Source organism: Micromys minutus (assembly GCF_963924665.1).
Source record: "Micromys minutus genome assembly, chromosome: 3".
In the NCBI taxonomy this organism is placed as follows: domain Eukaryota; kingdom Metazoa; phylum Chordata; class Mammalia; order Rodentia; family Muridae; genus Micromys; species Micromys minutus.
In genome coordinates, this window is record NC_137972.1 from 77,559,763 (window position 1) to 77,572,476 (window position 12,714).

At 35.4% G+C, this 12,714-nt stretch overlaps 1 protein-coding gene across 4 annotated transcripts in view; it reads left to right on the forward strand.

Moving 5' to 3' along the window:
- Positions 1–12,714, forward strand: part of AGBL1 (AGBL carboxypeptidase 1) — an 889,014-nt gene that overhangs the window by 512,489 nt on the left and 363,811 nt on the right. For all 4 annotated transcript variants that reach the window (XM_080914790.1, XM_080914793.1, XM_080914791.1 and 1 more), the window contains one exon: positions 8,677–8,853. In XM_080914790.1, the coding sequence (XP_080770916.1) occupies positions 8,677–8,853 (177 nt within the window). The remainder of the gene's footprint in view (positions 1–8,676; positions 8,854–12,714) is intronic.

Here is a 12,714-nt window from a genome sequence, read left to right on the forward strand (position 1 = left end):
AACAGCCCCATGAAAAAAGATGGAGTAGCCATTCTAATATCAACTAAAGTAGATTTTCAAACAAAAGTTATCAAAAAAGATAAGGAAGGACACTTTTAACTCATTACAGGGAAAATTTATCAGGAGGAACTCTTAATCCTTAACATGTATGCAACAAATACAAAAGCACACATATTCATAAAAGAAACCCTATTAAAGCTCAAAAAATACATTGAACTCCACACAATGATAGTGGGAGACCTCAACACTCCACTCTCATCAATGGACAGATTATGGAAGCAGAAATAGAACAAGGATGCAGTGAAACTAGCAGAGGTTATGAAACAATTGGAATTAATAGACATCTACAGAACACATCATCCTAAAACAAAAGAATACACCTTCTTCTCAGCACCTCATGGCACCTGCTCCAAAATTAACCATATGGTCAATCACAAAACAAGCCTGAATAGATATAAGAAATTGAAATACTCCCATGCATCCTATCAGATCATCATGGTCTAAGGCTGGTCTTCAATAATAAGAAAAATGACAAAAAGTCCACTTACACATGGAAGCTGCACAATGCTCTGCTCACCTATAGCAGGGTCAAAAAAGAAATAAAGAAAAAATTAAGGATTTTCTAGAACTTAATGAAAATTAATGCACAAAATACCCAAACTTATGGGATATAATGAAAGCAGTACTAAACGGAAAACACATAACTCTGAGTGCTTCCAAAAAGAAACTGGAAAGGGCACTAGCAACTTGACAGCACTGTTGAAAGCTCTTGAAAAAAAAAGAAGCAGATACACCCAAGAGGCATAGATGGCAAGAAATAATCAAACTCAGAACAGAAATTAACCAAATAGATACAAAAAGAACCATTTAAAGAATCAACAAAACCAGGACCTGGTTCTTTGAGAAAATTAACAAGATCGATAAACCCATAGCCAGACTAACTAGAGGGCAAAGAGAAAGTATCCAAATTAACAAAATCAGAAATGAAAGTGGAGTCCTACCAACTGAAACTTAGGAAATTCAAGAAATCCTCAGATCCTACTACAAAAGCCTATACTCAACAAAACTGGAAAATCTGGAGAAAATGGATGAATTCTTAGACAGATACCAGCTACTAAAGTTAAACCGGGAGGTAAACCATCTGAATAATCCCATAACACCTAAAGAAATAGAAGCATTTATCAAAAGTCTCACAAGCAAAAAAAAAAAAAAAAAAAAAAAAAAAAAAAAAAAAAAAAAAAAAAAAAAGAGGCCAGGATGAGTTCAGTGAAGAATTCTACCAGACATTTATTGATGATCTAACACCAATACTCTCCAAACTATTCCAAAAGTTAGAATCTGATGGAACACTACCCAACTCATTCTTCGAAGCCACAATAACCTTCATTCTTAAACCACAAAAAGACCCTACAAGGACAGAGAACTTCAGAAAAATCTCACTTATGAACAATGATGCAAAAATACTCAACAAAATTTTTGCAAACAAACTCCAAGAACATATCAAAACAATAATTTTCCATGATCAAGTAGGCTTCATTCCTGTGATGCAGGGATAGTTTAATGTATGGAAATCCATCAATATAATCCACCATATAAACAAGCTCAATGAAAAAAACCACATTGTCATCTCACTAGATGATGAGAAAGCATTTGACAAAGTTTAACTTCCCTTCTTGTTAAAAGTCTTGGAATGTACAGAAATGCAGGCCCATTCTTAAACATAATAAAAGCAATATACAGCAAACCAATAGCCAACATCAAACTTAACAGTTAGAAATTTGAAGTAATCCCACTAAAATCAGGGACTAGACAAGGCTGCCCAATCTCCCCCTACCTATTTAACATACTACTGGAACACCTGGCCGGAGCAATTATACAGCTAAGGAAACCAAAGGGATACAAATTTGAAAGGAAAAAGTAAAGATATCACTATTTGCAGATCACATGATAGTATACTTAAGTGACCCCAAAAATTCCACCATAGAACTTTTTCAGCTGATAAACAACTTTAGCAAATTGACAGGGGTATAAAATTAACTCAAACAAATCAGTAGCCTTCCTCTACTCAAAGGACAAACATGCTGAGAAAGAAATTAGAAAAAAGATACCCTTCATAATCATCACCAACATAACAACATAAAATCATCACAACATAAAATATTTTGTTGTGATTCTAAGTATTTGAAGAACCTGTATTACAAGAACCTCAAATCTCTGAAGAAGAAAATTTAAGATTTTATGATTCATAAGGATTAACATTGTAAAAATTTCCATCTTACCAAAAGCAATCTACAGAGTCAATGGAATCCCCATCAAAATCCCAAGTCAATTCTTCATAGAGTTGGAAATCACAATTTGCAAATTCATCTGGAATAACAAAAAACCTATAATAGTGAAATCCATCCTCAACAAGAAAACATCTGCAGGAATCACCATCCCTGACCTCATGCTATACTACAAGGCAATTGTGTTAAAAACTGCATGGTACTAGTATAGAGATAGGCAGGTTGATTAATGAACCAGAATAGAAAATCCAAAAATAAATGCTCACACATATAGTCATTTGATTTTTGACAAAGGAGCTGAAAACATTCAATGGAAAAATTACAGCCACTTCAACAAATGGTGTTGACTCAACTGGCAGTCAGTATGCAGAAGAATTAAAATAGAACTTTTTATGTCCTTGTACAAAGATCAAGTGCAAGTAGATCAAAGATCTCCACATTAAACAGGCACACTGAAACTATTGGAAGAGAAAGAGAAAATCTTAGAACACATAGGCACAGGGGAAATTTTCCTGAACAGAACACCAATGCCATGTGTGCTAGGACCAAGGATTGAGAAATGGGACTTAATGAGATTGCAAAGTTTCTGTAAGGATAAGGACATTGTCAAGAAAACAAAAAGGCAATCAACAGATTGGGAAAAGATCTTTACCAAGGCCACAGCTGATAGAGGCCTAATATCCAATAGATACAAAGAACTCAAGAAGTTAGATACCAGAGAATCAAACAATCTTATTAAATAATGGGGGTACAGAGATAAACAAAAAAGTTCTCAATTGAGGAATATTGAATGGCTGAGAAGTATCTAAGGAAGTGCTCGATCCCTAGTCATCAGGGAAATGCAAATCAAAACAACACTGAGATTCCACCTCATACCAGTCAGAATGGCTAAGATCAAAAACTCAGATGACAGCAGATGCTGGCGTGAAAAGAGAGGAACACTTCTCCACTGTTGGTGGGGTTGTAAGGTGGTACAACCACTCTAAAAAACAGTCTGGTGGTTCCTTTGAAAATTGGACATAGTCTTAACTTAAGAACCAGTTATTCCACTTCTGAGCATATACCACAGAGATGTTTCAATGTACAATAAGGACACATGGACCACAATGTTCATAGCAGCCCTATTTATAATAATCAGAAGCTTGAAACAACCCAGATGTCTTGAAGTAGATGGATGGATACAAAAATTTTGGTACCTTTAAACAAAGGAGTACTATTCAGCTATTAGAAACAATGACTTTATGAAATTCCTATGAAAATGGATGCATCAAGAGAATATCATTCTGAGTGAGGTAACCCAGTCACAAAAGAACAAACATAATATGTAGTCACTGATAATTTGATACTAGCACCAGAAAGCTTTGAATACACCAGAAACAACTCACAGGCCATATGAAGCTCAAGAAATCAAAGGCCAAAAAGTGAAAGCCTCAGTACTTCTTAGGAAAAAAAATAAATGTATAGCACCCTCTAAGAGTGTGTCATACTTGGACTTTAAATCATTAATAATCCAAGCACTAAGAATATAGCCTTGTGGAAATTTCTGGTATTCCAAAATCATTATGTTTAATCTATACACACTAAGAAAACTGTTTCCATGTTATGTTCTGTTCTACATAATATTTTTCCTTATAGTAACTAGTAAGATTTCAATGCATACTATCCAACCTCTAAAAAAATTAAGTACTGACAAAAATATTTTCATTTAATCCTATGCCAAAATGCCTATTAAAATCTGTACATGCATCTTCCTTTTTATATAAAGTTTTAAGAGATAAAAGAAAGATAAATCATATTGTAATCTTTCAATAGATGAAATTTTGATTTGTATAAAATATTAGAACATAAATGATAAAAACTGAAAACAGAACATTGAAAGATGAAGTCAATGAAAGCAAAAGATGAATCTTAGAAACAGCCAAAAGAGTGTCAAATTTGTGTTGAGGCCAAGTAGAAAGCAATCCAGATGACAAATTACTAAAATCAAAAATGAAAGACTGAACATAGTTAGAAGTCCTATGTGCATTATAAGAAGAAGAATAAAATACTGTGAAAATCTTGTGATCATCCAGATGAAATGAATCAATTCCTTGAAAACACAAACTACCAATGTTTACCAAGTTGAAATAAATTCCCTGAAAATGGCTGCATTTTAATGATGTTTAAGTGATAAATAATTTATAATCTATCTAAATAAATACAGGTAGGCCCAGATTAGTTCAGTAGTGAATTTTGCGATAAATTTTAATGGTGAAATTGTTCCTGTTTCTATAATTCCTTTCTGAAAACCAAACTGAGAGAATAATTCTCAATTAATTCTATAAGACCAGCAAAGATGTAAGAAGATAAAAGCCCAATAGATTGATAATTCTCATAGGCAAAAATTCAAAATTTCTGAAGAAAATGTTGGAAAAACAAGTATAATTAGATATATATTTAATTATACACCATGACCAAGTAAGAACTTTCTTGGTCATGGCTAGTTCATAATTAGAAAGTTAATTTGTATAAATCATCATATCAAAAGACTAAGGGGAAAATTACATGAGCATATAATATAATATATTCAGATAAAGTATTTGAAAAGACTCAATATTCTTTTTTCCATATCAAGAGTCCCAGCTCTCAATTTGACAAAAAATACTTTATAAAATTTGCATAGCTAACATGCATCTTTCATGCTCTATAACAGAAAGTTTCTCACTAAATAGAGAAAAAGAAGCCCTGAAAGAATGTCGGAGGGGGTGATTAGGAGTGAGTACACTATCCATGAAGACAAGTGGAAAGAGAGGGGATGGTAGCAGGGTAGGGGATAACATTTCAAGGGTGGAGAGGTAGATACTCCGGAGCAGCACAAAGGAGCAAGACAGTTGGAATTCTGTCACTGCCTTACTTCAAGACTTATTACAAATAAAATAGACAGGAAGATCATGATGAAAACTAGAAGAGTATGTCATAGGATGAGTTTAATTAAAGTATCAATAAACAGACTTTCATAGATATGGTTATTTGTCCTTGATAAAAAAAGTAAAGATAATGTGACAAAGATATTTTTTTCCAAAATAGGATTTAAAGAAGAATAGAGATCCCAATGCAAAAGCAAAATAATCTAGGCATAAATGTATAACTTTCACAGAATTAACAGAAAATAGATCAATGACTGCCCTAGTTAATGTTCAGTTGGTGTGAAGAAAAACCATATTAAAAAAAATTCTTAGAAGAAACTAACTGGGGGTTGCTTACAGTTTTGGAGGATGGATCCATGGTCATCATCCCTGGAACTGTCACAGTAAGCAAGTACAGTACTGAAGCAGGAAAAAGAGAGGGAAGGAAATGGGGAGGGGAGCTGGAAGAGGGAGAAAGAGAAAACTGGTTTGGTGTAAACTTTGACACCTCATAGCCCAACCACAGTGACACACTTTCTCCAACAGGGCATACAGACTCCAACCAGGGCACACTCCCTAATTCTTCTAATCTTTCTCAAATATTTACACTCCCTGGTAACGAAGCATTCAAGTACATGAGCTTATGGGACAATTTTCATACAATCATACAGACAAAATTGTAAAATGAAAGAGCATAACACATTTCTAGAATATAACTACAGAAGACTATATACACAATGTTGACATTAGAATTGACAATCAACTTTGTCTGTGTGCCCCTCCCACCACAGCTTTTCAAATATCACACCAGCAGCATGACCCTTAAAAGAAATTATCAATAAATTGAGATTCATAAACATTTATCTTCTGCTCTGAAGAAGTATTGTAAGAAAATAAAAATGGAAGAAAACAGTAAAGAAAATTATTGCCAAATACATATGGCAAAGTATTATTATGGATTGTCATGAAGAATAGAGCTTATATAAAATATAAGGAGTTATAAACAGGAAAATCCCTTTACACTTAAGAATAAAGGTGGGGGAAGACTGATTAAAACATAGAGAAATAATACTTACCAAAGATGATATACAGGTGACAGAAATGCACAAGAAGAAATTATCTCTGTTGTATATCTCAGCAAACCAAAGACTAAAAACATGATAGCCTTGCCACCTGTAAAAGTGGCAAAAATGTGGGATTCTGACACCAAATTTTCACAAGAACTTAGGGTGACAGAGATGCTTGTTCCTTGTCAGTAGAAATCCCAAGTGGTAGAACCTCTTTGGAACACAACTGTTGGCTTCTTAGATATGTACTTGCTAATGAGTCAAGTACTGCTGGCTTAACTATTTACCTAAAATAATTTTTACCTAAAGAAACTTAAACCTTAGATCTCCACAGAAAAAAAAAATTGAAGATGTATGTTATCTTTTTTATAATAACTAAATTTGAATAACCATAAGGTTAATAATAAAATAATATAGAGTAATAGGGTGATGTAATAGAATATGAATAGAATGACATAGAGTTACATTAAGTAGATATTACTAAGTATCAAAAGTCAGTCTGGAAATTTAGCCTGGTTACAGCCATCATTCTATTTAAGACAGAACTTTGAAGATAGTCAAATAATAGTTTTCAAAGGTTTAGGGGAAAAGGGGGGTGGTAGGTTGAGCTGCAGCACTTGTTATTATGTTCGTGAAACTATGTGCTGATATTGTAATGTTAAATATATGTCATGAAACCTACTTTCTAAACACTTTCAATGTATGTTTTCAATAGCGAATTTCCTCCTGAAAATGATGTTTCAATATGAGTTCATCAATCAAAGCAAGTGGAACATTTTCAAAGGCAGATGTAATGCAATGCTTTAGAGGTCTTCGGGATGTCTCTGCATCATTTTCTTGGTTTTGTCATGAAATAAATGCATCCGTTTTTTACAAAAACAATGAAGTAATTTTACTATTAAAAACATAGATACATAAATCGCTCTATAATACAATGAGTTATTGTTTAAATAAGAATGAACTTTTATAACAAAATAAAGCACTAATAATTAAAATAATTTCAAAGTATTCCTCATTTTGTAGTAATAGTATTTGCAGCACTCTTATTCGGTCTTATAACTGTCTCTATTAGTTGATTATATTTCAGCAGCTAATATCCTGAAGTGTTGTCTGTGAGAATCTTTTCTCAGTGTCCAGGAATTTTCCTACCAGACCCATTTCTGCCCTCATGAAACTTCCACGATAAAAAGAAAATGTAAACTAAACAATCCACATACATGACCATTCAAATTTTAATTATTAACCTTGTGAAAATTTTGAAGAAAAAAAGTTAACCCAGAGAGACAAGCAAGTTTGAATATGAAAGAACCAATTAGGGGACACATGCTGAAACTCAAATAAGAATGATCTCTAGGTCTGGAAGCTATGTGAGAACTCAAAGATCATAAGTGAAACAAATATTGTAATATACTGATAAACACATGTTTTATTGATAATTATAATATTACATTATATTAAATGTAAAGACAAAAACAACTAAAGTGAGGAAGATTTGTTGAATGGTCTAGAAATGGCCCAAGTGGCATTTATACCAGAACTTACACATTCTTTCTTATAAGTTGAATAAAAGCCCAACCTTGCCCCATTTGTTGTATTCTGTACATAATTTTACATCATCTACTATTCTGTGCATATGCTGTCAGTACAGAAACAAATGGTACTTGGATGCTGCTAAAGCCTGGGGTTACCAATGTTAATTGTTTCTGTCCATCAGTGGACTGTGTGTCCTATCAACTCCAGGACAACTTTCCCTTGGAGTAAGATCTGTTTGGCTAGGAACCCCACTCGGGAGTAGTAGGAGATTAGAGGGTCATAAATAAAACACTTTTAGTCCTAAAGAAGGTAAGACATTTGAATCCTAAAATGTTGAAGTTTTAGGATTTTCATAATTGATTCAGCTTCAGATTTGTGGCAAAGGATATGATGGGAGTTTACTTAGGGAATTCCACACTCACAGAAAATAAGGGAACTTTAGATGTACATCTGCTTAGGATCTTCAGTGACCTTTCTGGCTCTCCGACAGTACTCTGTGGAGCTAGATAGAATCACTAGAAATTCCAGGTGTCTGCAACATGTATAGTTTCCAACTGGCACAAATCAGCAGTGCATTAATGTGGGGATAGTGTAACACAGAAAAGGGGAGACAAAATTTGTGATATTGGAGTAAACTAGGTTGACTTTTCAATTCCATTCTCACCATCTCATGCTTGTGGGTTTTAAATTATTTATTGTTACATTTTCCAAACTTTACTTGCTTGATCTACAAAATGATAAAAATTGTTTATATCCATTTATTTGAATTAGTGATTCAGATTAACATAAATGTGTGGGTTGATACAGGGTGATATCTAGTAACTGTTGCAAAGCAACTTTTTAAATGATGTCTATTCCTCATCACCCATACTTTATCTTGATTTGATTTTATTCTTTTCATTTTAGACACTTCCCAAAATTCTGGACAAGCTAGCACCAGCATTCACCATGAACAGCTGCAGCTTTCTGGTAGAAAAATCACGAGCTTCCACTGCTCGAATAGTGGTGTGGAGGGAGATGGGGGTTTCCAGAAGCTACACCATGGAGAGCAGCTACTGCGGCTGCAACCAGGGCCCCTATCAGGTATGTGAGCTTCTTAGTTGCACGCTCTCTGTTCAGCTGCAGAACATAAAAATGGAGACCAATAGCAGACCCATTTTTCTCCCTTGCAAGTGTCAAAAAGCTCCAAGCTGGGCCTGGGCTCACTCCTTTGCTGTGAAAAACTGGTTCGATGATTATCCTTTCCTGCAGCAGCTTGTCTGTTGGTCCTGGAAATAATCTGTGCATGCTTTCCAAAGCAGTGTCTCAATCAGCCGTCCTCACTAGCAAGCAGCAGGGAGCCTTTCTCTGATGGGAAGTACCAGCTCTGCCTGTTACATGCATGGAGATCTGTTATCTTTTTCAGTAACCAAGCTGTTCCCATTTATATTAGAGTAGGTATAGGTCTACGGGTATGGTCAAAACATCTTGGCACTGTGCAATTTCTGTGCCAATGTAAACCGTCAGCTGCCCACTGTGACCAGAGCACAGTGAGGGGTACGCACACTTTGAGTCCACCAGAAGGAGTGGGTTTTGGACACGTGTGTGCTAGGGTTGAGGGAAAGCACTCGTGTATAAATCATATCCTTTCTACAGCTATATTAACTGCAGGAGCCATTGCAAGGCTGCTACAGCTCTGGCTACTCCTCCCACCCTCCCATAGAGAGGCATAAATAAGAGCCACTGTGACCTGCCAAAGTAATCGACTCTTTTAAATTTCTTAGGCAAGTTGACAGACTACTCTTTGATGACTTCCATCTAACGCCCAAATTACCTGGTTCTCATGAGCACTAAAACTCACCGGCTATTGGCTCTGAGCTGCCCGGAAGAGCTAGGAAACACTTGGTACATACCATGAATTTGCTGAAATCTGTTAACTGTCCCAGGGATTTTAGGGACTTGGCATGTGATGAGCTCTGCCTGTCTCCTGACCTGGTCAAAGAGATTTTTGACACCGAGCTATTGAACCATTCATTTTTTTGTCTCTCTAATTCTGTCTGTTAATTAATCGACACAGTTGCTTCAAAGAATTACTTTGTTACTGGATTAATTTTATTAGGCCAAATTAATTCAATTTGCTCATGTTAATATAGATGCAAAGGAGAAGGACTTGAGATCTTTTCAGAGGCAGCAAAAACCTTGATCTTCTACTTATCAAAATGTTGGAAGCTCCTTAATTCACATGCCTATATGATTGCCCAATCAAATGAAGATATTAATGAGGATTCCTCTCCTTATGAAACATGAGTTTCTGTAAATGTTTATGTGGTTGGAGGTTATATTATCAGATATCTATTCAGTCCACTGGCAATCAGAAATCTATGGGATTAAGAGAAATAAGCCTGGAATATTGTGATCCTCTGGCCTTTGGAATATAGAATTTTCTTTTTTGTTGTATGTCTTTTAATGGAAAGGGGTTTACCATTCTAAGACATCGAATGCAACTTTTTGCACATTTATTTGCTTGTTAACTTTCATTTACTTATTCTTTCCAAGAACTAATTCATCCTAACACCGTCTAGTCACATAAATATTAATGCCACTCACAGTGAATCAAATGGATGCTCAAAGGCCTTTCTGAATGTTTGGAAATAGAATGGCTCACAGGTCAGGTCCTTTTGAGCTCTCCATTTCCCATGTAACATATACAATGTCTGTTAGAAACGATAAAGGTGACTTTCAGGCACAGACCCAGCATTTATCCGGTGATATTTTCCTCTTGCCTTTGAGTGAATGAGCTCTCCCTTTTAAAAAAACGTTTATTGGTTATGTTATTTATTTACATTTCAAATGTTTCTCTTCCAGTGTTACTGTCAGCAGCCCTCTATCCCACTCCCTTCCCTGGTTTCTATGACTGTGCTTACCCACCCACCCATGTTTTTAAAATTATTTTTATTGGATATTCTCTGTATTTACATTTCAAATGTAATCCCCTTCCCTCCCCCCCACTACCATCCCCCTCCCCCTCCCTTGCTTCCATGAAGATGCTCCCACTCCCAACCACCCTCTCTCATCTCAGCACCTTGGCATTCCCCCACACTGGGAAAATGAGCCTTCACTAAAGGAATAATGGAGAGAACTGGCTACAGCAAGTCCTCACTGGGCCAGACCTGGTTTTGCCTTCGCAGTCCCATGCTCTATATGAAACACCTCTATAAATGGATTGGTTTTCTCCTTTCCTTTGCTTTCCTCTCCTGAAAAACACCGCAGAGTTACAGAGAGTGAGCAGGACTGCGTGAGTAATTTTACATATGGGAGGACCTATCTCATGGGAAAGAAGCCAGCCTAGAGTTGGGTGTTTGGGTGATTTTTGTTTGAGACATATAAAATCTATGAGCTATAATGTAGTATAAAAATTTTTACCCTGAAAATATTGCAAATGATTTTTTTTAACATTGGGAAGCTTAGTCCCAGTTGGGTCTTGAGATTATTATTCTAAGGTCATCTTTACATTTTTTTGTTTAGAATTGCCATTTATTCAAAAGATTGAGGGTACTTAAATACACCCACGAGAGGCATTTCTTCTTTCCTTCATAACAATATAAATATTTTTGCAGTTTCTCTGGTTAACGTGGCTTTAAAGCAGGTCCAATCATTTCTCCCCCAGCACACTAAGTACCTGATTTGTTAGTAGTGAAGTGAAATAGCATTTCCTACAGTGACATATTTGCTGGAGCTATATTAAAGACCATTAGCCACTACATTCAAGTAATTATTATTTATATGATATTTTTCTCTTCCATTTTATAGTCTTATAGTTGGATAGTTTTAAAGAAATATCCTGCTTGTATCTATTTGGGATACTATTTTTACTCTATTTGTATAGTTAGATTCATAAATTTGTTTAACTTGGAAGTCTAACCCATTGAGAGAATTATATTACCTGTTAGAGACTGGCCTAAAGATTTGAGTCTTCTGAGAGGAAAAGGGAAAATGGAACGATACAATCATTGGGGACTCATGCTTTGTAGAGATGTCTAACTGATAGGGATGTATGCTTTTTATTAAATATTTATGACCTGGGGTCACAAACATCATGTGTTTTGTACATACAAAGTCATGGATTTGAGTTTCATTGACTGCTAATTGCTATGGAGGTTGATATGAATATTCCCACTCAAGCAGGTCATAGACATGCCTCTTGGCTGAATCATGGACTTATGAAACACGGTCTTACTCAGATGAAGAGTAGAAGATAGGTGACTCAGTTGAACTCAAAGTGTTGAACTAGCTTGTGTTTAATCTCCTTCCCATGAGTTAGCTGCTTTATGTTGTGGAACTTCCATGTATGTGAATCATCCATCATTCCCAGAATCCACATAGGATTATTCAAGTTATCATAATGCCAATAATACATATATTGTATTGCTTTTGCATGAAAAAATATGAACCATGCCTCTTCATTTTTATATGCACTAACAACAGACCGAGAAGATAATTTGACTCAACTTTAGCATGGTGAAACCCAGAGTTTATTACCTGATTACTTGAGGTAGCTTGTGAGAGATCTGGTTTAGAGGAACATATGTGGTCCCAAACATTTGTACTACTGAAAATCCCTATCAAAGGATGCATAACAACTTCACAGCCTTCGCACAGATTGAATCCCTTTCTTTGTCCCTCCCACTTTTACGAAGGACTGCCAATAGACCTGAGCTTGGGAGGGTCTTCTGTGGTCCATCACAGCTGCTCTAATTAAGCCAATCGTAGGCTAGAGGACAGCAATCTACAACTCTAAGTGTTCTTTTTTATTTTTTTCCTCTAAGCAAAATTCAGCTGTTTATCATTTTTTGAACTTTTTAAATACCCAGTGCTTAGCCTAGTACAGACTTAGTGTTTAAATGTATGACAAATAATAGGTAAATAAATAGAGTGAGCCAAAATTTCTAAATAGTAGTTAAATAG